This window comes from Rhinichthys klamathensis, unplaced genomic scaffold (assembly GCF_029890125.1).
Source record: "Rhinichthys klamathensis goyatoka isolate OS25496 unplaced genomic scaffold, OSU_Roscu_1.1 h1tg000176l_1, whole genome shotgun sequence".
NCBI lineage: Eukaryota > Metazoa > Chordata > Actinopteri > Cypriniformes > Leuciscidae > Rhinichthys > Rhinichthys klamathensis.
Genome location: NW_026606705.1, coordinates 10,917,763 through 10,945,000, shown reverse-complemented (window position 1 = coordinate 10,945,000; position 27,238 = coordinate 10,917,763). Strand labels below are relative to the sequence as shown.

General features: G+C 35.7%; 3 protein-coding genes across 3 annotated transcripts in view; 1 reads left to right on the top strand and 2 right to left on the bottom strand.

The window, feature by feature from the left end:
- The window catches only part of scyl2 (SCY1 like pseudokinase 2), a 19,302-nt gene extending 11,429 nt beyond the window's left edge, over positions 1 to 7,873 (top strand). Inside the window, exons 12-18 of the mRNA XM_056260429.1 lie at positions 1 to 79; positions 492 to 610; positions 774 to 874; positions 1,085 to 1,163; positions 1,271 to 1,360; positions 1,490 to 1,609; positions 6,531 to 7,873. The exon at positions 1 to 79 is cut by the window's left edge and continues 54 nt beyond it. Of these exons, the coding sequence (XP_056116404.1) occupies positions 1 to 79; positions 492 to 610; positions 774 to 874; positions 1,085 to 1,163; positions 1,271 to 1,360; positions 1,490 to 1,609; positions 6,531 to 7,172 (1,230 nt within the window). The 3' untranslated portion in view covers positions 7,173 to 7,873. The remainder of the gene's footprint in view (positions 80 to 491; positions 611 to 773; positions 875 to 1,084; positions 1,164 to 1,270; positions 1,361 to 1,489; positions 1,610 to 6,530) is intronic.
- Positions 7,874 to 9,710: 1,837 nt separating this feature from the next.
- Positions 9,711 to 17,175, bottom strand: si:ch211-244b2.3 (uncharacterized protein LOC557230 homolog). Its single transcript, XM_056260428.1, has 11 exons — positions 17,107 to 17,175; positions 16,781 to 16,904; positions 15,869 to 16,019; positions 13,868 to 13,988; positions 13,635 to 13,734; positions 12,781 to 12,886; positions 12,558 to 12,663; positions 12,309 to 12,387; positions 10,455 to 10,518; positions 10,045 to 10,165; positions 9,711 to 9,962 (listed from the first exon to the last, which is right to left on the bottom strand). The coding sequence occupies exons 1-11, from the start codon at positions 17,114 to 17,116 to the stop codon at positions 9,901 to 9,903; spliced, it is 1,044 nt and encodes a 347-aa protein (XP_056116403.1). The 5' UTR covers positions 17,117 to 17,175; the 3' UTR covers positions 9,711 to 9,900.
- A 2,461-nt stretch (positions 17,176 to 19,636) lies between these two features.
- Positions 19,637 to 26,933, bottom strand: si:ch211-244b2.4 (uncharacterized protein LOC541512 homolog). The gene is made up of 10 exons (XM_056260427.1): positions 26,823 to 26,933; positions 25,139 to 25,296; positions 24,811 to 24,994; positions 23,743 to 23,887; positions 23,330 to 23,465; positions 22,818 to 22,929; positions 22,529 to 22,610; positions 22,122 to 22,230; positions 20,095 to 20,200; positions 19,637 to 19,927 (listed from the first exon to the last, which is right to left on the bottom strand). The coding sequence occupies exons 1-10, from the start codon at positions 26,848 to 26,850 to the stop codon at positions 19,872 to 19,874; spliced, it is 1,116 nt and encodes a 371-aa protein (XP_056116402.1). The 5' UTR covers positions 26,851 to 26,933; the 3' UTR covers positions 19,637 to 19,871.
- Positions 26,934 to 27,238: the final 305 nt, after the last annotated feature.

The following is a 27,238-nucleotide window of genomic DNA, read 5'->3' as shown; positions in this document are numbered from 1 at the left end:
TGGTACGTCATTGATGAAATTTTACCATTCCTTCAACAAATTCCATCCAGGGAACCAGCAGTGCTCATGGGCATTCTGGGTAATTCAATTGTTCTTTTACTCTTTTTCATCACTTTTTTGTGCCTGAATGAGGCTTTCAAGCTTCAAAAAGAACATTAAAAGCATCATCATATTGTTCATTATTTGAAATTGAATTAGTAACATTAAATTGAATAATATTATCCTATCATCTTATTCCTTTAAGGGATCGTTCACCCAAAAATGAAAATTAGCCCATGATTTACTCACCCTGAAGTCATCCTAGGTGTATATGACTAAACGAATACAATCGGAGTTGTATTAAAAAATGTCCTGGCTCTTCCAAGCTTGATAATGAGAGTGAATGGATTTATGTCTTTGGAAGTCCATTTTTGGCTAATTTTCATTTTTGGGTGAACTATCCCTTTAAGCAGTTATAAAAATGTATGTACTGTTCTTTCTTTTTTCCTCAGGCATCTACAAGTGCACTTTCACCCATAAGAAACTGGGTATCCCAAAAGAGCACCTGGCTGGAAAGAGTTTACCTCATCTGGTGTCACTTAGTATTGATAACAACCTTAACCTTAACCAGGTGAGGTTAACAACACACACTCACTCTTACACATCAACTTAGGTGTTTTCTTGTTTACCCACCGAATATAAACTTGATTCAGTGTCACCTCCGATCATTTGTATAGATTATGTGTACATATATATAGTATTGTAAACTGTTTTCTGTCTCTGGTGTGTTTCAGTTTAACTCTTTCATGGCTGTGATCAAGGACATGTTGAGTCGCATGGAGTCGGAGCATAAGACCAAGTTAGAGCAGCTGCACATCATGCAGGAGCAGCAGAGGTGTCATTTCAATTATTTTAAAAAAATTTTTTTTCCTTCTTAACAGGCTGTTTGATTAATAAAATAATTTAGATTTTTTTGTTGCAAGAAGCTTATTCTGCTGCTTTTTATGGTCAAGAACTGCCCACCTTAACAGGCAGAGGCCGTCTGATAGATGTATAAAATAAATATAGTAATTTGAACATGACACGAGTATTGTGTCTTTTCCAGGAGTTTAAACATTGCAAACCCATTGAACCAATCAGAAGAGACTAAAAACACACCCAGCCCAGCCACAAAAGTCAGAGATGTAAGTAAATACACCTGTTGCACGTCCAGCAACCAACTCACAGCTTTTAATTGTGGCCACACTGTGAAATTAACTGTAATTTGGGTCTTCTCTTTGCTTTCTGATAGATTGATGAGATCTTTGGTGGCAGTTCAGGAACTGCAGGTGTGAATGGTAACCAGAATGGTTCCTCATCAACTGTTTCACAACTCTCACGAGTGAGTGACCATTTATAATATTTTGGGAATGCATTGGTTTTTTCTCAACTGGGTTTTTCTTATGGAGCTTAAATGGTTGTTGGCATTAGACCTGGTTGATGTACTAACTGTTGTTTGTGTTATGTTCAGGTATCTCTTACCCTGGAAGAAAAGCAGCGTTTGGCTAAAGAACAGGAACAGGCTGCCAAACTAAGAAGCCAGCAGCCACTTGCACCACAGAGCATCAAACCAGCCACAACAACACCTCAGGTAACATATACACTCACGAAGGGTACCATGGGAAACCTATTATCACTTTCACGCATGGAATCCATTTTTGCAGTAAAATTACCAAATTAACTTCTACAGTAAAAGGTACCATATCTTGATATTCACACTAGCTGCCATATTTGTCATTGCCAAGTCTTAGTTTAGTTAATACAAGTTTTGTCTTAGTTTAGTCTTAGTAAGACTTCAAGTTTAGTCTTAGAACGGCTACAAGTTTAGTCTTAGAACGGCTACAAGTTTAGTCTTAGAACGGCTACAAGTTTAGTCTTAGAAAGGCTACAAGTTTAGACTTAGAAAGGCTACAAGTTTAGTCTTAGAAAGGCTACAAGTTTAGTCTTAGAATGGCTACAAGTTTAGTCTTAGAACGGCTACAAGTTTAGACTTAGAAAGGCTACAAGTTTAGTCTTAGGCTACAAGTTTAGTCTTAGAAAGGCTACAAGTTTAGTCTTAGAAAGGCTATAAGTTTAGACTTAGAAAGGCTACAAGTTTAGTCTTAGAAAGGCTACAAGTTTAGTCTTAGAACGGCTACAAGTTTAGTCTTAGAACGGCTACAAGTTTAGTCTTAGAACGGCTACAAGTTTAGACTTTGAAAGGCTACAAGTATAGTCTTAGAAAGGCTACAAGTTTAGTCTTAGAACGGCTACAAGTTTAGTCTTAGAAAGGCTACAAGTTTAGTCTTAGAAAGGCTACAAGTTTAGTCTTAGAAATGCTACAAGTTTAGTCTTAGAAATGCTACAAGTTTAGTCTTAGAACGGCTACAAGTTTAGTCTTAGAACGGCTACAAGTTTAGACTTAGAAAGGCTACAAGTATAGTCTTAGAAAGGCTACAAGTTTAGTCTTAGAACGTCTACAAGTTTAGTCTTAGAACGGCTACAAGTTTAGTCTTAGAAAGGCTACAAGTATAGTCTTAGAACGGCTACAAGTTTAGACTTAGAAAGGCTACAAGTTTAGACTTAGAAAGGCTACAAGTATAGTCTTAGAACGGCTACAAGTTTAGTCTTAGACAGGCTACAAGTTTAGTCTTAGAAAGGCTACAAGTTTAGTCTTAGAAAGACTAGCCCGGATCGAATATAGTGTTATTCATGCGTTTTATTTCTGTTTACGTTCACTTAAAGGGTAAGTTCACCCAAACATTTAATTTCTGTTCCATTAATTACTCACCCTCAAGTCGTTCCAATCTTTGGAACACAAAATGAGATGTTTATGATGAAATCCGAGATGTTTCTCAACCAGCCACCAACCGCTTCCGGGTTCAACGTCAGAACGTCGGCTCATTGGCCATCTCCTGCGTCAGCTTCACACGCATGCATCGTGGTGCTCACATGAACAGCGTCGGCCAATAATGAGTCGGGAAATGAAGGGATTGATAAGTCTTTATTTTTGTTTGTTTTTGCGCACACAAAACGTTTTCTCGTCCCTTCATAACATTTAAGGTTTAACCACTGTAGTCACGTGGACTATTTTAACGATGTCTTTACTAACTTTCTGGGCATTTTAAGTTGCAATGACGTGGTTCAGAAACCTCTCAGATGTCATCAAAATATCTTAATTTGTGTTCCAAAGATGAACGAAGGTCTTACAGGTTTGGGACAACATGAGGGTGAGTAATTAATGACAGAAATTCATTTTTGGGTGAATTAACCTTTGTTAACTACTAGGATACTCTCCAAGATGAGCATTTTGAGATAATTTTGTGTGGATTTGTCTGTTCAAGTGCAAGAAGACATGAAAGAAAACTCAATTCAGTACTCGTGCGCTGTCTGAGACGTGGCTTTCTGGGCGCTCTTCGGATATGTGTTTCGCACACACAACTTCTCACACAGAACCCGAGTACCTAATTGAGTTCTCTTTCGAGTCTTCTTGCGCTTGCATATTTAAATTGGCAAGACTTAAAAAGACATACACATGAAAATATTTCATGGCGATGCAGCACTGGCCCAACATATTCGTCAACTGTCCCGAGCTTTGTTCACGCCTAGCCCAGCCCATCGGGCAGTCCTTATTGTCAAGCCGTGGCCAGCTGTACACTCTGAAACTACTTATATATTTGATTGTTTTCCAATAAACTTTAACCCCCGGTTTCACAGACAAGGCTTAAGCTTAGTCCCAGACTAAAATGCATGTTTGAGCTGTTTTAACTGAAAGCAACTTGCACTGATAAGTTATATCTTAAAATCTTGTCTCAAGTTTTGTCTCAAGATTCACACCTGAAATGTTTTTTTTTTAAAGGCACATTTATAAAAGCTACTTAAATGTCCTAATTGAACTAAGGTCTAATCCTGGCTTAATCTAAGCCCTGTCTGTGAAACCAGGTCTAATGTATTGTTTTTATTTAATAAATGTCCCTAAATATTGTATCTTAATATTTGATTTATGTAATGCTCCAATCTTTATTGTAAGAACAGTACATAAACCAGAGATGCTCACAAGTCTCTGAGCTAGAGTCCAAGTCAAGTCTCAAGTCTCTGAGCTAGAGTCCAAGTCAAGTCTCAAGTCTCTGAGCTAGAGTCCAAGTCAAGTCTCAAGTCTCTGAGCTAGAGTCCAAGTCAAGTCTCTGAGCTAGAGTTCAAGTCAAGTCTCAAGTCTTTGAGCTAGAGTCCAAGTCAAGTCTCAAGTCTCTTGTGGTTATAAGTGTTGCATCACGTACAGCAACCCATCCAGGTTGCTTAGAACACTGCATAACTTTATATAAGGAATTCGAAGCATGTAATATGTTAGATTACACTTTATTTCGATAGTCCACTTTAGACATTCTACTAACCATGTACATTTTCAACTACATGTCAACTAACTCTCATTAGAGTATTAGTAGACTGTCAGGTTATGATGTGGGTTCGGGTTTGGAGAACAAGTTGACTTGTAGTTGCCAAGTTACTTATAGTCAGTAGAATATCTGTTGGGGAACCAACAAAATAATATATTATAATACATAATTAGCAGATATTAAGCCTACTAATACTCTAATGAGAGTTAGTTGACATACAGCTGCAAAGTTACTTTAGTCGAATGTATAAAGTGGACTATCAAAATAAAGTGGTACCATATGTTATTATGACTCCTTTATCTATTAGCATACAGTATCAGCTTTGATTTTGGTATATAATCAGTGTAAACAGGCTATTGCAACATGACAAAAACACCAAGAATGCTTTACTTTTAGTTAATTTCTTTATTTTGCCTTGTAGCTTGAACATACCAAGACATAAGACCAAATATAGAAAATGATATAACTCACAACACTAAAATTGACACACTCTTATTTAGTGCAAAACATCAGTGTAGCTAAATGCAAATAAACTATTGTGTCCAAATGAAATTAACACTACAGTGCACTTCCAAAACATTCAAATGCTCAAAATCTTTAGTGTAAATGTGAAGCAACTGACCAACTTATGGCATGTAACTTGTTAAGAACAAAATGTTTAGAAATAAAAAAATCCAAAGGGTGAGATCAGACTGGTTAACCTTCTCTTCTCTTAACACACTCACTAGGTATGGGCCACAAAACATTTCTGGCTTCTTCTGGCTGCACTGCCTATGCAACTAATCATAGCTTAACGTTATACTGTAAGTCAACACATCCCAGACTCTCAAACCAGTGTAACGTTATAACTAAATGAAACTGTAACGTTACATAAACAACAATAATCCTGTAACCTGTTTGTAGACAACGGGCAGCCAGCGGCACGTAAATGATTAACGTTACGTTAATCGACCACCACAAGTTTGGCAATTAAACAATCGCTCATTCATATTTCATAAGGAAGACAATCGGAGTTAACCTCCCGTAACGTTAGGTAGCTAAAGCAATAAGCAAGCTAACGGTAGATGGTCAATGCTGAGCTAAACATGTTTACTCACCTATCAGGGTGCGTTTTCAGACGCCTGATAAAATTAGATGTAGTTGAGCCAGAATCTTTTATCGTGATACTGCATCATTTGCATTGAGCGCTTCTTTTGAGCGCGTCTTGTTTGAAGTTTTTGAACCTAAAGCTAACGATGAATGGCACAGCAGCGGCCGGTGCAGTCGAACTTTTTGTTTGTTATCCTCTCATGGTCGCGCGCGCGCTGCCAGCAATAGGACGTAGTACGTGGTTACGTAGGCAGGTTATAGGTAACGGAGGGAGGGGGATAACAGCGAGCTCATCAGACGTTTCCTAAAAATAAACATTGTTCACGAGTCCCGCAGCTCGAGTCCGAGTCGAGTCTGAAGTCTTTCGAGGACGAGTCTCAAGTCGAGACTGAAGTCACTGTGTGTGGGACTTAAGTCGCACTCGAGTCCGAGTCTCAAACTCGAGTCCCCATCTCTGACATAAACCCCTCTGATTTTCTTTTTTTCTTTTTCAAATCAAAGTTTTTGATGATGTGATTCAACTTAGTGCTAGTTGTTGGTTGCTTCATGTTTTTTTTTTTATTGAGAATTTCTTGTTAAATCCCAATGAAGAAAATTAAAAGTACTTCAGGAAGCAAGGCCATCCGTCAGAAGAGAGAAAGATTTTTTTCTTCAAACTTTTCGTCGCTCCCTCAGCTGAAACACCATCACAGCATTGTTAGCAAGTTTATGTTATTTAAGACCTAGTTCAGTGGTTCCCAATCCTGGTCCTGATACCCCCAGCACTGCACAGTTTAGATGTCTCCTTAAATCAAACACACCTGATTCAACTCATCAGCTCATTAGTAAAGACTCAAAAGACCTCAGATGGGTGTCCATTAAGTGAGACAACCACTGTTGGGAACCACTGGACTAGGTAATATAACACAAAGTATAGTGTTATAAACGTAAATTAAAAATGAAAACTAGATTTACAATGTTAACTGTTGAAATGTCATCACAGTCTGTGAAAAGGGTCCATTTTGATTTGGAATGTACATGCTATAACTGAAGAATATTTTTATTGTTCAGGCAAAGGATCTGACCAGCAGTCTTCTGAACAATATGACATCTCTGAACAACCTCGGTTTAAACTCTGGGACCAGGACGATGCCCCTGCAGGGCGGCACCATTTCCTCTACCTTCCCAGCAGCACCCACCATGGGTGGAATGGGCACCATGGGCGTCTGCAACGGCTTCAATTCACCCATGGGATTCCAGACGGGAGGTATGGTGATGGCCATGAGACCTGCCACTCCTGGCCTCTATGGAGGGATGGCCACCACTACCAGCGCTCCAAATTTCAGTGCCCTCACCCAAAACCAGAACCAAAATCAAACCGGTAAACCCCCTGACATGTCCGCCCTAGACTCCCTCTTCACTTCTAATAAACCCAAAGTCAGCCTGAACCAAATGGCCCCTAAACCGGCCCAAGGAACCACTGCACCTTCTCCTTGGCTTAATCAGTTTGGTACAGGCCAACCTTCCCAGACTGCACCCATACAGGCACCTCCAATGGGGATGACGGGAGTTCAAGGTGGTTTTGGAATGCAAGCAAACCCATTCTTCAACCCCCAGAACTTCTCGCAACCCGTGGCTTCTTCCACAATGAATACTGGCATGATAAAGCAAAGTGCTTCAGTCAACAACGATTTTAAGGACCTCTTCGGATAAAACATTTGCCTTTCGTTCACATTCCCTGTTATGTGGGAATCGAAAGCGAAACAACATCAGCAGCGAAGATGACAGTCAAAATTTAGTTGGAGGGTTGGACATGGTATCCTTGAAAGATGATTTTGTTTTGGTTTTTGTCTTTTTTGGGGGGGATCTTATCATGGCGTGACTCATGTGGACTTGTGTGAATCAAAAGCAGACTGCACCAAACAAACTATCACATTTCTACTGAAAGCTTGGGCTCTTCTACCGAAAGCTGCTTCAGTTGGTGGATGCCTTGCATTTGGTGTATCGTTTGGCTTAAAACGCGCCCCAGAAGAAAGATTCTCGTACAAAAGGGTAAGGGTTAACAAATTTGAGGTTACAAACTCAAGCATTTTTGGTTTCATTTCCTTTTTGCTAGAGCCTCACGTTCACTGCTCGTCTGAATGAGCTGACTTCCTCTACCACAACAAACATCATCGATGGCCTCAGAAATGGCTGATGTTGTCTCCCAAAAGGAGGTCTCTCAGTTGTGTTCTCCCTTGTCTGAGATATGCGATGGATAAGTAAAGAAATAAGTACAGTGCATAGTTGGTACCTGAATGAGTCTTTTTATAATGTGTTATTTGTGTATATACTGTATCTGGTGTATTATTGTTTGAGTTTTATACTGATAAATGATCCACTGAGGTGAAATTTATTAAAGGAAGTACACTCTCTTCATACTGTAGGTGCACTTAATGTAATAGAGCTTAAAAAAAACCTGTAGGGTTTAAGATATTTTTGGGATATTGTCAGTACTTTTAAAGTGGGTTTGTGCTTCACTGGAATGGCTTCGTTCATGAAACACTAGCAGAATGAATTTCTGTAAATTCTGTCAATCTTGGGTCAATCTCATGAAAAAGGCTCATATTTCATCCCAAAATCCAAAGACAAATTTACAAGGAAGTTTTTTTACAATAAAAAGGACTTTTTTTTCTTTTGCAAGTTAGCGTATTATTAAATTCAGTACAGAACTTTATATTTACTTTACAATTGTCATTGTATTCTCATTATTGTAATGAGAGAATGTGCATTTATTACACTTACACATTTTTTCAGATTGCAGTAATGAAAATATTTTTGCATTACGGTAATGAGAATGTTTTTTTTATTTTTTTTTACCTATTACAGAAATAAGTTTTTTTTTTACAATACAGAGATGTGTTTTATGGTATTGAGAATTCGTTTTATTGCATTGCATAATGAGAATTGGTGGAAAATATGCTTAATTGTCAAGTACATTTCACAATGCAACGGGTTAGAAATATGCTTCTTTGTTTAAAAATATATATAATTTGTGCATTTTGGGATGAAATATGCATTTCCTGTATTTCTTGGGAAAATCACTGTTATATGTGGTAAATTGTAGGATTAAATTGAGTGCAACAACGTGTACTAAGTTGTAACATAGAAATGTGTGTTTCATGAATGAAGCCCGATGCGTTTGTTTCCCTTTCCGTTCTCTGCTGTTACTTCCTGCCCTGTGTTAAATCATCTGTGTTATCCTGTAATGTTGTGTTTTTTGGGGGCGTTGCATTTGGCTACATTTTTGTTTGTCTGTTATTATTATATGGGCAGTTTCCTGTTGTGGGAAGAGACCAACTCAATTCCATATCATGTTATATTCCATATCATGACCAAACCGCTGCAACACAGCAAATCACCAAAATGTGTATTATTTCTGGAAAAGAACATGAATGAAGTGTACAGTATATAGGGGTGAACTGCCACCACTTAAGGAGTTTTTCTTTTTTTTTAATACTGATGAATCACTTTCCTGAGGAGAATCTTTAATATCCAGACAGGTTTTATTAAAAGGGAATGCTTTTCCTGGTCTTATGAATGAGAGGCCTTATGTTGAGAATTGTGCAATAGCAGGTCTGTGATGGAGATTGTGAAAATAACTTTCTGTATGAGTGTTTCACTACATGCAGTTTTCAAATAGTCTAAATTAATGTAGATAAAACATCTGGGTTGTTTTAATTTAAAAAATGTGAACTGGATTGCTGGAAAGATGGTGATTTTTTGGAATCAAATAAATTGATTATTTAAAGGGTAATACCTTTACACTTCCTACGTAATTTTTTATTTTTATTTTTTTGAGTATTGAAAAATTGATTTCCTTAAAAAAACAAGTAGAATAAATTATTTTATGGATAAATAATGTTTATCAGTAAGAAACCAACAACAGGTGGTCTAGCTAGGCTTTACTGAGTGGTAAGAGAAATTAGACAGACATTACAAATGTTTATTAGTAGATCTCATGAAATTTGTCTAGAAAAGTGCATATTTCACCCCAAAATCTTAATTTTTATAAGGAAATTAAGTCTTATTTGTGGACCTTTAAAATTTACATTGTTTCCATGAGAATTAAGCACATTTCAGTAAAGAGGAAAAATGAAACAAAAAAAACAAAAAAACATGAAAGCTGAAAGCAATCATAAGATATTACACATGCAATCTTCTAATAACAGTAAACTTTTAAGAATAAAAACAGAAATTAGTTCAAGAACATGATTACCATGAGACCTGTTATTTTGTGGCAGTTAATAAAACAATATAGACACAGGTCTGCATGGACAAACTGAATCTAATTTCAATATTTCATATCACATATTCTAGCAGACATTGCATAAACAAGAGTCCTGAGTTCACAAATAGCTACAAGTAAATGAAGTAAACGTAAGAATAGGCAAGTGAGCTCTTATTGCTGAAGGCGGCGTACAGGTCTCCTGGTGTTAGTGGACTGGTTGGTCTGGGTCATGTCTGCAACAAAACACAAGTGATTTGATTTAACAATATTTGTACTAAATAACACGTATTTCTGTTGGTTTGTGTATGAACGCACCTGAGAAGTCCAGTTCATAGCTAAACCTGCCCGCCCTGAAACTCATTGTCCCTGTGGAGTCCTGCTGGTACTGGGCTTCAATATCTTGACTTGACACACTGCAATGTCGCCGAGAGCTGCCCTACACATCCACAAAGTCCAAGTTTATGACACAGAACAGAAGGTGTGACTGTCTTAGTGTTGTTGTGCAAGAACACAGGTCAAATGTTTTAACATATTTTTGTAAACTGCAGTTAATTTTTTCTGAATATATAACCCCAATACAGTTAGAAGGCCTATTAGATCTAGCAAGATACCACCAAACAGTCACTTATTATAGATCACTTAAGAATGCACTTGTAGCAACTTCTGCAACCATAATTTCATAAAATGTCAAAAAAAAAGAGGGGAAAAAAGGAAGATATATTTACTTTACTAAAATCTTTCCAATTGCCATCCATGTCTTTGAATTGCCAGCGAGCTTGTGACAATGCGCTGTGATAGGAGAACAAACATTAGAACAAAAGTATTTATTGTAATGCATACATAAACAGTCATTTTGAGACTTTCTTAAATGAATAGGAACAGTTGATGTTCCCCATTGACTTCCATAGACAAAAAATAATACTATGGCAGTCATTGGAGTACATTAAATTTGAAATTTTTCGAAATATCTTCTTTTGTGTTCTGCAGAAGCAAGAAATTCATACATGTTTGAAACAACTTGAGGCTGAGTAGATGATGACAGAATTTTCATTTTGAAGTGAACTAATCCTTTAACAATGGCACTTATTTCCGTCATGGAATAAAGATATAAAAAAGATAATTTCAACTTTTTATCTCTCAAGTCTGACTTTTCTTTTCACAATTCTGACTTTTTTCTCAGAATTGCGAGATATAAACTCACAATTGCTTGTTATAAAGTCAGAATTGTGTGATATAAATTCGCAATTGCGAGTTATAAAGTAAGATTTGTGTGATATAAGCTTGCAATTGCGAGTTGTTAAATCAGAATTGTGTGATATAGTCACAATTGCGAGTTATAAAGTCAGAATTGTGTGATATAGTCACAATTGCGAGTTGTAAAGTCAGAATTGTATGATATATTCGCAATTGCGAGTTACAAAGTCAGAATTGAGTGATATAAAGTCACAATTGCGAGTTATAAAGTCAGAATTGCGTGATATATTCGCAATTGCGAGTTAGAGTCAGAATTGCGTGATAGTCACAATTGCGAGTTATAAAGTCAGAATAGTGTGATATGGACTCGCAATTGCGAGTTATAAAGTAAGATTTGTGTGATATAAGCTTGCAATTGCGAGTTGTTAAATCAGAATTGTGTGATATAGTCACAATTGCGAGTTATAAAGTCAGAATTGCGTGATATATTCGCAATTGCGAGTTAGAATTGCGTGATAGTCACAATTGCGAGTTCTAAAGTCAGAATAGTGTGATATAGACTCGCAATTGCGAGTAATAAAGTCAGAATTCTGTGATATAAATTCGCAATTGCAAGTTATATAGTCACAATTGCGAGTTATAAAGTAAGTTTTGTGTGATATAAGCTTGCAATTGCGAGTTGTTAAATCAGAATTGTGTGATATAGTCACAATTGCGAGTTATAAAGTCAGAATTGCGTCATATAAAGTCACAATTGCGAGTTATAAAGTCAGAATTGAGTGATATATTCGCAATTGCGAGTTATAAAGTCAGAATTAAATGTGATATAAAGTCACAATTGCGAGTTATAAAATCAGAATTGTGTGATATATTCGCAATTGCGAGTTATAAAGTCAGAATTGAGTGATATAAAGTCACAATTGCGAGTTATAAAATCAGAATTGTGTGATATATTCGCAATTGCGAGTTATAAAGTAAGATTTGTGTGATATAAGCTTGCAATTGCGAGTTGTTAAATCAGAATTGTGTGATATAGTCACAATTGCGAGTTATAAAGTCAGAATTGAGTGATATAAAGTCACAATTGCGAGTTATAAAGTCAGAATTGAGTGATATAAAGTCACAATTGGAAGTTATAAAGTCAGAATTGGGTGATATGAAGTCGCAATTGAGAGTTATACATTTTTGTCTGAATTGCGAGATATAAAGCCACAATTGTGAGAGAAAAAAACGTCAGAAATTGTGAGAACTCAGAAAGCAGCAGTTATCTTTTAAATTGTTTTATTCCATGGCGGAAACAAGCTTCCATGTTTCTATTTTTATTCCATGGCAGTGGCAGATATTAGCTTCCATATAAATGTCTTATTTTATTAATAGATTCATACCTGTTTGTTTGCTGGATTCCACCAGTGATTCTCCGGACAGCTCTTTTTGTACCATATTTATTGTTCACTTGGTACATTCCTGTAGACATGAAGATAAAGACATAAAGATGAGTAATCAATATCAACATTTTGACATCAAGTTTTAAAACTTTAACACATTTCTCTTAGCAGACATTCTCTATAGGTAGGCCTCTGCTTTTCCCTCATGTTAGCTGTACACTACAGACTTCTATATATAAAGTATCTTACCACCAAAGTAAAGAGAGTAAGAGAATCGTCTTGCTGTGAATGAAACTTGGCACTGAGGGTTGAGCTGATACAACCTCTCGATTTCTGCACTATCCAGTGAACATCCCTGTAGTGACAAAAAAAGTCCAATGAACTGTTAGATTAAACATGTCACTTTCACCCTAAACATTTCAGTTTGAAGGAATAAGTGTATTTGGAAGTAATAACAGTGTTTAGAACTCACTGGTTTTTGGTACTCAGTCCAAATCCCCTCATCACCCATAAACTCCCAGATGTACTGAGAAGAAGAATTTGTTGGGTTTGGCAAGGGAGATGCCAGAATTTGTGAACTGCATGCGATAAAAGGAAATCAAATGGTTTGTCTACAAATACAATTTTAAACATATAGGGAACTCTTCGTGAAAAATGAGCAGAAGGAATTTCTCTATAAATAGTTCGATTAAAACAATCTTACATAGGTTGTAAATAAAGGTACAAATTATTTTACAAGCAGTTTATACGTAAATTCGTATGTTGGCTTCCTGTACAGTGTAAATACCGTGTTGCTATAAGAATTCGTAAAAAAACATTCTTACATAAATGTCTAATTTAGTTTACGTAAGAACTATTTTATGAACAATTTATAAATTTGTAGGTTGGGTTTGTGAAGAGTATGTGATTCTATAAGAATTCATAAAATAGTTTTTACATAAATGTTGCATTTCATTTTCAAAAGAATGATTTTAAGGGTGGAAAAAAATTAGGTTGACTTTCAAATTGAATTTGTGAAAATATTCTAACATGAATTTCGCATTCAATTTACATAAGAACGTTTTTACGAATAATTTATACATACATTTGTTGGGTGACTTCCTGAAGAGTGTCACTACCAAAATTAGTGCAATACTTTTTGCATAAATGTCGCTTTCAATTTACATACGATTTTCTTATACAATAATAGTTTCCAAAAAAGAGTGTAAACAATGTTACGATATAAGACTTTGTAAAACCTTCAATGCCACAATCTACATATGGATTTACACAGTAATTCCTTCTGCTTTTTCATGAACCAGAGGCAATAATACCTAAAAGTAATACCTGTTTTGATTACTGCTGTTGCCCGTTACAATCGCATTGAATTTTGGTCGCCGTCTTACTTTCCTGGACATGTTTGTGGATAGATTTGTTTGAGTCATGGCTACAACATTCCAAAAAAAAAAAACCCATGAAAACAAGTTAGTGGCTTCAAATTTCAAGTGTATCCATTTTTTTGGAGAAAGACACTTTTGTTTCACAGCCATGAAGGTAATCTGTCTCATTTCTCCCATTACCAGTGAAGTCCACGTTGTAAGTCATGCTTCCTGCAGTGAACTGGACTGAGCCACTTGGGTTGCTGTTGTACTGCTGCTCTATAAAATCACTTCCAACTGAGGATGCTCTCCCACCGAATCCCTGCAGAAATCAGAGAGGAAACAAAATAAAGACTGATCAACATACATAATATCTAGCAGGACTGCCAACTTTTGAGTTTAGCTTTCTAATCGAATTTCATGATTCGACTCATGAGCTTGCGATTCAATTTCGATTCGATATACACTCACCTAAAGGATTATTAGGAACACCATACTAATACTGTGTTTGACCCCCTTTCGCCTTCAGAACTGCCTTAATTCTACGTGGGATTGATTCAACAAGGTGCTGAAAGCATTCTTTAGAAATGTTGGCCCATATTGATAGTATAGCATCTTGCAGTTGATGGAGATTTGTGGGATGCACATCCAGGGCACGAAGCTCCCGTTCTATCACATCCCAAAGATGCTCTATTGGGTTGAGATCTGGTGACTGTGGGGGCCATTTTAGTACAGTGAACTCATTGTCATGTTCAAGAAACCAATTTGAAATGATTCGAGCTTTGTGATATGGTGCATTATCCTGCTGGAAGTAGCCATCAGAGGCACTAAGGGGCCTAAAGTGTGCCAAGAAAACATCCCCCACACCATTACACCACCACCACCAGCCTGCACAGTGGTAACAAGGCATGATGGGTCCATGTTCTCATTCTGTTTATGCCAAATTCTGACTCTACCATCTGAACGTCTCAACAGAAATCGAGAATCATCAGACCAGGCAACATTTTTCCAGTCTTCAACTGTCCAATTTTGGTGAGCTCTTGCAAATTGTAGCCTCTTTTTCCTATTTGTAGTGGAGATGAGTGGTACCCGGTGGGGTCTTCTGCTGTTGTAGCCCATCCGCCTCAAGGTTGTGCGTGTTGTGGCTTCACAAATCCTTTGCTGCATACCTCGGTTGTAACGAGTGGTTATTTCAGTCAAAGTTGCTATTCTATCAGCTTGAATCAGTCGGCCCATTCTCCTCTGACCTCTAGCATCAACAAGGCATTTTCGCCCACAGGACTGCCGCATACTGGATGTTTTTCCCTTTTCACACCATTCTTTGTAAACCCTAGAAATGGTTGTGTGTGAAAATCCCAGTAACTGAGCAGATTGTGAAATACTCAGACCGACCCGTCTGGCACCAACAACCATGCCACGCTCAAAATTGCTTAAATCACCTTTCTTTCCCATTCTGACATTCAGTTTGGAGTTCAGGAGATTGTCTTGACCAGGACCACACTCCTAAGCAACTGCCATGTGATTGGTTGATTAGATAATTGCATTAATGAGAAATTGAACAGGTGTTCCTAATAATCCTTTAGGTGAGTGTATATTCATTTGGATATACATGGATAGTACATGTTCATTTTTCTCATAGAAAAAAAAAATCTAATGTTGTTAACTAAACAGGGAAACCTGTCGGCTTGTACATTATTATTAAAGGTTAATCAATAACTGATTTGTATACAATTGCATGACACCATTTTTATAATAATAACATTATATCTAACATAAATATCTAATGGTATTGGAGTAAAAATATAATGAATATGTAATAGTGCTTTTTTTGTGCAAAATAGCCTACTCCTCTCTAGAGTAAATTTTTCTTGCTAACTATAAAGTTTATGGATTTATAGCTTTTCTGAGATAAATGTAATGTAACCTGACACATTGTTTACATGCGGTTTTATCCGTAGTTGAAACACTGAGCGATTATATAAGATATGAGACATTTATTTTGTACAGTAACTTGCAGTAAAAAGGAAGAGATGATCGTTCAATTGCACTACCGCTTTGCTTGAACTGAGGCGCAAAATTTGAAGGTTGAGACTGTTTCATATCGAAAATCTTGTCTATCAGCACATTGTCGCATGTTTTTTCACTCCGTGAGAATATGGATGTGTGGCGTAATGAATATAAGATATTTCTAGAACCACTTACCTGAGATCCATATTCACACCAGCGATGGTTGTCTTTGTAGTACCAGCCTACTTCTTGTTTCTGGTTAGGAGACAGCAGTGTATTGCGCCGTATACTAAGGTTACGAAGAGATCCACTGACTGTCATTTCGTCAAAGTCAACATTGACGGCCCTGTGCAATGAATGGGAAGGCTTAAATTAATATTTAAAGGGATAGTTCACCCAAAAATGAAAATTCTGTCATTAATCACTCACCCTCATGTCGTTCCAAACCGGTAAGACTTTAGTTCATCTTCGGAACACAAATGAAGATCTGCTTAATAAAATTTCAGAGCTTTCTGTCCCTCCATAGAAAGCTATGCAACTACTACTTTGATGCTTCAAAAAGTTCATAAAGAGATTGTAAAACTAATCCAAATGAATTGAGAGGTTTAGTCCAAATTTTCTGAAGAGACATGATCGCTTTATATGTTGATCAGCGAACATAAACAGAAGCTCAAATGAACCTGCTTGACGCGCGAGAACAAACCTCTTGTGGAAGCTCAAACGTGTTGCGTAACATGAGAATGAACCTCATTGGTTCTTGCAGAAGCTCAAACGTGCTGCTAACACTAGAATGATAAGTGGTAGTTGCTTAGCTATCTATGGATGGACAGAAAGCTCTCAGATTTCTTCACAAATATCTGCATTTGTTTTCCGAAGATGAAAGAAGAGTCTTGCGGGTTTGGAAGGACATGAGGGTGAGTAATTAATTTTAATTTTTGTGTGAACTAACCCTTTAATCCTATACAGAATATATGAATAAAAATACTTTAATATATGACTGGTAGTGTATAACAATAATACATGCATACAAACATAATCAGTGAATGTAAAGTCAAAATTAAACTGATAAAATAATCTCTGCAAATGTTGAAGACGTGCAAACGTAACCCTATGTTGAAGTAGATGGTGATCCCATTCGCCCCTGGCTGACAGTAATGAGCCTCAATGACAATATCATTAGAGATAGAAGCCCACTGCGTTCCATTGAACAGCTGCCACTCAAAGTGGTTACCTGAGGATTTGAATGAATGGATGACTGAATTAATGAATGAATGCACTGAAAAAAATGAACAATCAGTCAATCACTCCATGTGGTAGTGTTCATTTCTCATTTAGTTATTATCCTAATAAAGAAATGATTTAGTCAGATCCCCTTATATTTGCTGCAAAAACAGAAACCAACAAAAAAATTATAAATATAAGCCAAGACTTACCTGTCGCCATGTTGTTAATGCTGCTGTGTCCTCCCGAATAACGATAGCCTAGAGTTATTTAACCATTTATACTTATATACTTTTCTGTTATATAAATACAAATGTCAACACAGTGTGTGAAAAGTACTGGATCAAATTGAATCCATCAATTAGCCTACATGATTCAAAAAGGTAGCCTAAATGAGAATAATTGTCACCCACCTAAATCATAATAGCTGGCATCCTCTTTAGCTCCTTTTCTCTTCACACTACTAAACAAATAGACAAAGACAGCTATTCAGTAGAACAGTTTATGAAACAGGTTTGATTTAAGTAGGCCTACACCAAGTAAGATTTTAAACTGCATACAGATAATGTGTTTAAATAGGCCGTAGTAAACCGCACAGTTCTATCTCAAAAGTTACATATATATTTTAAACATGTTGGAAAATCCGTTCCGAAAGAGTTGACCAGGGGCGTAGAATTTAGTAGGGACGCTATAGGGACGTGTCCCTACCAATATCCAGTGACATTGATATATCCCTAGCAATAATTTCGATCAAAACTTAAAATATATTTATACATTGATGTCCCCGTCCCATTTCAAAATCAAACCTATACGCCACTGGAGTTGACCATAAACAGACTGTCCTTTGGACTCAAGATCATGAAACTAAGTGCTTCATAGAAAAAGAATGTAATGCTGATATTTCGACATACATATTCACCTTTTAACTATAAGTTGTTAGATACAAAATCGCTATTTCAAAATCGACTGCCTAAAGTCGCACAAAACACAAGATATGTTTGATAACCTCGCGAATGTTTGATTGTCATTTTCACGTAACACTTAAGGAATATTTCATTAAAAAAATGAATATTGTGAGAAATTGATTAGCCTAACGTAAAACCTAAGCACTTCACTTTTTCCTACGTCACAAGAATGCACGATGCACTATTTTTAATAATGCACTTTAATCTAAAAATGTAAACAGAGAGAAAATACAAATACAGTCTACAATAAAATGCAGATAGAACATGAGGGACACAAATGGTTCCCGTTTTGATGAATAACCCAAAATTTACATCAATTTAATCAGATCTGCGATTGAAGCTGTTGGAACCTCTCGGAGATGTTGTTAGATAAGGTCATGAAATTATTAGTGTTGTTAATTTAAAGTACTTAAAGGGTTAGTCTACTCACCATATATGCTTCCTAGACACTGTAATACATCGGTAGCATATTTAAAATCTAATAACGTATTTGTCAAGTAGCCTAAACAGTCGAATGTTTTGTTCGCATTTAAACGGCACCACAGCTGACCCAGTTTCGGTTTCTTTTCTGGTTTGTGTGAACAAACAGGGAGTGTTGTTACTGACTGTATTTACATATCTTTCAGTGCTTAAAACGACTTTAAGACGACGATGACGACCTGTTGTATGTCTATAGATGTAGAGGCTATTTACAATTTATATATAATATAGCCTATATAATTTTTGTATGTGGGCCATTTCTAACCGAGTTGTATTTGTTGTCAAATTATGCAAGTGTGAAAATGATTTAATTGTGTGTTTTACGCAAAATAGGCTACTTAAAATTAGCCTAGAGTAGACAAAGGTTCTGCCATTTTCTTTCGAACATTTCTTTAAACATTTTTTTTCATTCGAACGTCATTTCCACAAGTAATGCTGTCAAACATGTCATTTGAGATATGATTGAAATTATCGTCATTAAAATACTATAAATTAGCATTATTACATATTCAGTGTGTTGTAGTTAAATAAGGACACATCATTTCATATTTTTTATTTATTTTTTAATCAAGTGTAGCACAACATCCATGCACTTCCACAAACTCTTGCATAGCATGTTGTTGCTGTCAGGTTTGGTTTTGGTTCATTGCATAACTTGACTTGACATGATATAACACAACAAGAGACTGTGGAAACATGAGGTCAATAATACAGAGACTAATGACAAGACACAAGGATGAGTGTAATGAACAAGGATGAAATAATGAACCATTGAGAACACATTAAACAAGGAAGCTAATGACGTGATCACAAGAGGACAAGGGAATCACATGACAAAGGGGAGCAAAAGGCAGGATAACATAACTAACCCACAAAGATAAGACATGAAACAAAACCAAAACTAGACATGACAGTTGCATTTAAACAGTTCAGTTTGTAATCAATTAACCCAGTGAAAACAGCTTCACACAAATGATTGTCGTTATGTTGTAATTTCATGTAACGGCAATTCACTTTTGTAATGTAAAAATATTCACTCGGTATTCACACAGTTTTATTGTGCATCCCTGAATCCACATTTATAAAATAACCAAACATGATAAAATTTTAAAATATAAATTTTTCAAATTAAACAAGCAAAATATATATGCTTCCTTGTGCTTGTTTTTTAGTTGATGTGGCAAGCAGCATCCCAGACAGCAACGTAGTGTCGGCCACATCTGGTACACATAGAACCAGATGTGGGCCGGATCTGGGCCGACACTACGTTGCTGTTACATTGGTATTACATTGGTATTTCAAATAATTCATATTTACATAAAATAAATCAAAATGACTGAATTAACCAGTTCAAATTTCCCACAGGCAGTTTACCAAACAAAAAAGTGATTCCTGTTAAAACATCCTAACTCCCAATCACAAACATTCATTTCATTCAGTCATAATTACTAAATAACAACATGATTCGACTCGTATTTGCTGTTTGATCTTGAGTATTTGCCAACATCCGTTGCAAGACATTCAGCCGCCTTTTACGCACGCCTGATCTTGCGTTCGGCCTTAGTGTTCTGGTTAACTTGTCTCAAATCTAAATTAAAAAAGAAAAAGACAAAGCATCTTTTATCATATTAAAAAAATCATGTTCAAGAAGATAGTAATGTTAATAAACCCAAAGATCGTGTGGTGCCTTATGGTACTGACAAAAGAAGACATTTAAATGTTTCACATAGTTTCTAAATGCTTTTGCTGACATACTTGTAAAATCCAGAGTGTAAGGGTCATGATTCACAGTGAAATCCATGGTCGCTTGCCTCTGTTGGTAACACCTCTCAATGTCAGCACTTGAGACTGAACAACCACTCTATTGAAAAACAATATCAAGATCAGTCACAGCAATTTCAATCTCTCTGTGTCGTTAATTAAGGGCTAATGTACATTCATTCATAACCCTTCAGGAAGATCAGGACTGGTATTGCATCACCCTGAAGGGTTTTATATTGCAATAATTACTGGTTGAATGCACATTCCTGCTTATTATACGGCTATCAAATATAATAAGCATGAGATATTTGATAGCCTTTACATGGTCATGAAAACTTTAGTTAACGTTTTTGTATATAATATTTTATATATAATATTTGTATTTTGCAACACAATACAATATTAGCTTAGTATTATTGAGATCCTATTATAGTGGGTTTCTGCAGGTTTTATGAAGGTAAATTTAAGCGTTTTAAAGACCTTTTAAAGACCAAAATGTAAGGAATAAATTGAAGGCAACACAATACGTCAATATGTTCTCGAAATGTAAAAGTCTAGGGAGAAACACAATGAGTTGTGTTGGCAACACTTCAGAGTTTGAAAATACATTACTATCCATTACTTGAATCGCTTTGCTCCCAACCACTAGAATATGGAAATATCTTTTACCATATCTTCTGATCACACGGCAAAAAACAAGTGATGTTCTTCTTCCTCAGTATCTTTGTCTTGTTTTCCAGTGCAAATATCTAAAGATTCTTAAATCAAGATACATTTACTGGAGATACAAAATGACAGAATATGAAGTATTGTTCACTGAGAAATGGATCAAAATTAACTTTTGAGTTTATGATTAAAACAAATATCTGCACAATGGGCTTGAAAAAATTGATAGATATGTGTTCTTGTTCAATTTTTCAAGTAAATGTATCTTGATTTAAAGATGCTTAGATATTTGTCGTGGAAAACAGGAACTGAGGAAGATATACATTTTTTGCAATGTTTGCAACATTTCATGCCACTGCTTTATTAATTTAAGACGTTCTGCTCTGATTAAGTCCTTTTTAAGACCTTAATTTGTGTAAGGGCGAATTAAGACCTTTTTAAGATCCGCAGAAACCCTGTGGTATTTTTTTTTTTTTTTTTTTAATTTTCTATATTCATTTTAATTCGTTTTTAGTCATTTTGTTGTTCGTTTTTGTCATTTTTATTCATTTTTTCATTTTTATTTATTATTATTAATTCAAGTTAAATGCTGTCTTCACCCCATGCCGTAATTACCGTATATGACAACACGTGACTTTCTATTCGGAGTTGTTCACATCCTCACACTTGGAATTATGTGTTTCTATGGCGACACTATCAACAGCAAAATGAATCTGACTGCAGCGGTCACGTGGTACAAGTCGGAGCACTCAGAAACGTCCCAGTTTAGAAGTTGTATTTGGGTACGGTACGGTAAACTAAAAAGAACGTTTACACGAGACACCGCTTTCTACTAAAACGTTTTTGAAACCGATACCGTTATAGCCTCGATGTAAACTACAAAAACACCAATTTGTGAAACGTTAACGTCATGCGCATGTGTATTACTTGTTCAGTCTATAGGCTTTAGTTTTTCATTTCGATCTGTGTGAACGGGGATCATTTTTACAACGTTGTCGACTGTACATGAAAAGTGCAAAGTAAAAAGTTTTCTGAAAATTTAAGTCATTTCATAAAAAAAAAAAAAAATACTAAAGCCCTCTGAGGCTGTTTTTACTACAGCCATCAACCGTTTTGAGTCGCAAAAGGTGCAAATTATCATTTCTAACTTGTGGTTTAAACAGAGACACAAAAGATCAAATATAGTGTACAATTTGTCAGTCATTATACAAAATATTACCAGTCCAGAATCAAGTATTTTAGAGAACCGTGTGGTGTAATCAATATACTCATAAAAATTGTCCTCAAAGTCCTCGTTTTCATACTAAAAAAGCATTGTGTATTTGTAAATAATCAAAGAAATAAAGAAGTTTTACCGTGTTGCTGAAGGTGTACCACTGATTTCTCCCTTTAAACTGCCACACTGGAGCTTTATTTGTTGGAGGATTCAATAGGTTCTTGATATGGGAAGTTATTCCTTGTAATCTGTTTTTTTTTAGCACATTACACTGTTAGTAGTGTAAGTTATGTGCATTACTTTAAAACAATAATGCAAATCAATTTAAACACAACCAATTTTACTTCTGAATGAAACAGAAAAAAAACATTTTCTGTTTGAAAACAATGGAAAAAACATTGAATGCTTTTTTGTTTTTGCAATGGACTGAATGGAGAAAAGTGGGCGTTATATACCCGAGTAGCACTTTTTTTTCAATATGCCATTATAAATTAGATTGTAACGTGATAAGGCAAAGAGTCAAACATGAATCTGTTCAGTATTTACCCTCCACTTTGTGATGCTTCATATTTAGGGCGGCGTCTAACTCGCCTCTTATGGCCTGTAGATACATTTATCTGACACATTCCTGGAAACACAAAGACAGTCATGAATGTGACCTTTCCTGTTTATTGAAAGGAATTGAAAAGGAAAGGTGTGTGTGTGTGTGTGTGTGTGTGTGTGTGTGTGTGTGTGTGTGTGTGTGTGTGTGTGTGTGTGTGTGTGTGTGTGTGTGTGTGTGTGTGTGTGTGTGTGTGTGTGTGTGTGTGTGTGTGTGGATGAATATGAAACAAACCTTTGAAGCTAATCTCATACTGGGCAGAGTCAATGGTCAACTTAACTGAACCACGTTGGTTGTTTTGATACGCCGTCTCCAGTTCTGAGCTCTCAATTGGACTGGTTTTGCCCTATAGACACATACAATCAAAACATATTCATTAAATAATGATCACACTCATTCATGCATAATATCACTTTCATATCTATATAATATTATAGATATAACTAGGCAAACACAGGAAGTGAAACACATCAAATTTTTTTTAAATGTATATATAGGATACATTAAATGCTAGATATCACTTAGCCTTAGCCAGATAAAGCAGTCTGTGTTTTAATTCCAAAATGTATAGTCATTTCCAACACACTTTTGTTTTTGAAAAAGGTTAGTTCAGAAAAAAACAAAAAAAATGAAGAAAATGACAATATATCCATTGTTAAAACTAGGACAATTTAGTTAACTAGTGAGACAGTGAAAGTGTGTTTATTTTGCAGTCTGCCGGTCACATCCATGAGTGTAAAACTCACCTTCCCTCCATACTGGTACCAGCAGTGGTTACCTTTGTAATACCACAACCACTTTGTATCCTTTGAGCTCATACGTCGCACTGTAATATTCTTTTTTTTAAGAACTTTCATTTTAGTGAAATCAATCGAAATGACCCTGTAATGTGGATGAGAAGAAGTCAACATGTCAGTTATGTCAGTACTTATAGCTGCAATAATCGAGTTACAAGCACAGATTAACGGGATGTGGCCAAAACTGCAAATCTGGCAACAAATAGATAAATAATAATCATAAAAAATGCAGCGTGTTACAGCGTACAGGAACAAAATGTGGGAAAATATTGACAGAATATTCATTTTTGGGCGACTATTCCATTAAATATTTGTAAAAGTCTTGGCACACGCACAATAAATATGTATTTTTTTGCACATACCCGGCATGGGTGTTATAGATCGTGATTCCTTTGGTGTCGGGGAGGGAATACTGGGCTTCTAGAATGTGATCATGGGTAATGTTCTCCCAGCCCTTTCCAAAATTCAACTGCCATCTGTAGGGCCCGTCAAATTCTTCATCAGCTTCTGTATGTGATTACAAAAAAAAAACTATCAAATGACTACTGATGATTAAACATGCACACATCAATAGAAACACAAGCGTGTACAATATGAGTGATTGTAATTGTAATTATTACTATACATAATTACACAACATATCTCAAATGTATTTATCAATCAAATTCATTCCAGTTTTTTATTATTGTTATCGTTGATTTAATTAAACCTGAAATAAAATAATAAATAAAATGTATGAGATTAAATACTTAAAAAATGAAGAAAATGTTAAATATTAACTGCAAAAAATAAACTAAAACTGAAATACAAATAATTTAATCTAAATCTAAATAAATAAATAAAATGACAACTAAACTAAAACTGATAATAAAAAGTGAATTCAATATGAATAAATATTATAAAAAAAATATATTAATAATACTAAAGCCAATTCAATTTAGTCTTTGATCTCAGAGGACATATATTATATTATATTATATGTTATTTTATTTTATATTATATTATAGTTCTGGTCATCAAATCTGATTGGACAAGAGAAGTTCTGAATCCACCTGGTCAGATGAATTGTCTATCACATCAATATATTATATTATATTATAATATTTTACATTATATTATATAATATTAGAAGAACGTTTGGTGATTAGTCTACCGGTATATTAAGAGTTAACTGCTAACTGAATTTGGAATTTTAAATGAGTGTGTCCTTAGAGCCAGTGTGTATGAAAGCTAAGAAAAAAGTTTGCTTTTAAATTCTTAAGTACTTGCATGTGGGTGTAATTACTGGATCTATGTGTAATAATACATGTGGAAATGCTTTTTCATTTAAGTTTCTTTAACTTTTAATTGAGTGTTGATGATACAGTACCCATATTTGAATTAAAAAGTAGAATTTCTCGGTATCCTTTTCCACCCCCACCCACACATACCTGCAGTCGAGGCTCCGCTAGCTCGTCTGCTGTGTCCAGACGATGAACTCGGAAGGTTGTGGTTGAGATGACACCCGGCACCATACTTGCACGAACCCTTCAAAAAGTAACTGCATATGTGCTCCTTCCTACACTTGTCCCCGAAACGGCAGTTACCACGGTTGTAATGCATACAAACGTTACGCTTGAACACAAAATCAGAATTGATTAAGATTTATTCATTTATTAAGTTGCATTCACACTCAACAATGACGATTCTTTCTAATCTTTTTTCCCCCCACCACAATGGCTTTTGTTTCTGCTTTCCATTGAAATGCCTTAGATGTACCTTGCCAGATGTTTGTGTAGCTGCTTCAGTGCCAGATGTTTGTGTAGCTGCTTCAGTGCCAGATGTTTGTGCAGCTGCTTCGGTGTCAGAGGGGGAATCGGTGTCACTGTCACTGAAATCTGAGCAACTCTCACTAGATTGCTGACTGCTGCCTTCATCTAGGAAGAAAGGAGTGCTCTTTAATGATATGAGAACAATTTGAATCAATAATTGTAAATTGATTTTTAGACTGTTTGATGATAATGATAAAAATGTATGCATTTGAGATTTTACCAGTTGTCACACAGGGAAGGGCTTTATTTCACTTTTATCTACTAACGGTTGTTTTTTTATGAAAGTTTTATTTTATTTTTGTGCTACTTTTTAATTGTTATTTATGCTCATCAATGCTGCATATATTTGATTTGATTGAGTACGCTAAAAACATTATTATTGTGAAATATTATTACAATTATTAAAAGAAGCGTTTTCTATTACATAACATTTTAAAATGTAATATATTCCTGATATGGCAAAGCTGAATTTTCAGCAGTCTTCGGGTGTCACATGATCCTTTAGAAATGATATGAAATGGTGCTCCAGAAACATGATTTATTATCAATGTTGAAAACAGTTGTGCTGCTTAATAAATATATTAACGTAAATAAATATATAATTATTATTTAATCAAATAAGAATTACAAGTAATTTATACATTCTGTAAAAGTTTATCCAGACAGGGTTTCTTACCACATAGGGGGTGAACTTACCAGTGGCCATCTTATCCCTCTTTTAACATTTAACAACTAAATTAGCAAATGTTTCGATTTAATTCCTTTAATAACACACTGGCTGCACATGCTAAACTTACATCTAAATATGGTACAATTAAAAAAAAAAAAAAACACATTGTCCTTAATAAGGGAGGCATCTACCATTTACTAATATAAGCCCACATGCGTGTTTTTAAGATACAAAAATGCACCTTTGAGGAGTAAATAAGGTACAAAGGTGTAGCTACCATTTTAAAGGGTACCACACGACACACGTGACAACCTTTTTTCTGAGAGCTGTACTGGACGGTCACTTTTTAAATATTAGCCTGGGTTGTTTCACTTTGTTTCAACCCATGTTTGGGTCAAATATGGGCAAACCCAACCGTTGGTTTACATTTTTAAATCGAATTTTTAAACCCACCGGTTGGGCAAATCCATATTTGGCCAAAACATGGGTTGAAACAACCCGGCATAGCTCGTAGTCATAACGTTCTGGTTGCATAAACAGCGGTAGCAAGTTGCACAAACCGCAAATCTAAAGTTAAGAAACCCCTTACACAATACCATAAACAAAAATGACCTACAGGTGGTTCAACTTTGATTGATCAACTTTTAAGGAGTTTGTGGGCACTGCTTCCCATTGTGACAACATGCCTCGTTAGACTTTGCCTTTCCAAAATAAACACCCTGAGAAATGTTCACGGGAATAAAACTTGTCACAAGTAGTCTAGTTTTAGTGAAATATTTCTAAATGAGAATGACACCTTAACCAATGTGTCGATCGAAACCGCAGACAAGCTAGATCACTGCAATACTTGAGATGAACGTATTGGTGAAAGGTCTTCTAAGTAGGCTACTGACAGCTTACATTGTGTGTTTAATGCTCTTTTGTTTATTTGATATCGGAATAGGCTATATATTAAACTCACCTGAATCATCTCGATAGTTCGAAGCCATATTCCTAAATGAAACGCCCTTTGCACTCTTTCAGTTTCATTTTCTAGTAAATATGCTCGAGAGTAGGCAACTAAACAAGCAGGCTATCGTTGTTTTGACGAATTAATACATTATTTCATAATGGTTTTACTTAAAGATAACCCGTAAATGGTTTTAAATTCCATTTGAACTACAAAAAAAAAAAAAAATCCCTATTGTACAGCAATACAATTAATTTATCACTTCAAGAAGTTATTTTTCAAGATCTGGCGCCACCTGCAGGGCAGAAATCGTAAATGCAGGCGCTTTTAACAGCTTTAGCGGTGAGTCTAAATTTAAAGGGATAGTTCACCCAAAAATGAAACATTTTGTCATCATTCCTACTCACCCAAGTTGTTCCAAACCTGTA

Excerpts from the sequence above, each read along its gene's own strand:
- si:ch211-244b2.3 (XM_056260428.1), bottom strand. Across the intron at positions 16,020-16,780 it reads ACCATCTACTTCAACATAGG|GGCCGTCAATGTTGACTTTG; the intron begins GTTACGTTTGCA and ends TTCATTGCACAG. Across the intron at positions 12,388-12,557 it reads TTACTCTCTTTACTTTGGTG|GAATGTACCAAGTGAACAAT; the intron begins GTAAGATACTTT and ends TCATGTCTACAG.
- si:ch211-244b2.4 (XM_056260427.1), bottom strand. The coding sequence starts at position 26,850 with ATGGCTTCGAACTATCGAGATGATTCAG. Across the intron at positions 23,888-24,810 it reads TAGCGGAGCCTCGACTGCAG|AAGCTGATGAAGAATTTGAC; the intron begins GTATGTGTGGGT and ends AATCACATACAG. Across the intron at positions 22,231-22,528 it reads GAAGCATCACAAAGTGGAGG|ATTACAAGGAATAACTTCCC; the intron begins GTAAATACTGAA and ends AAAAAAAAACAG.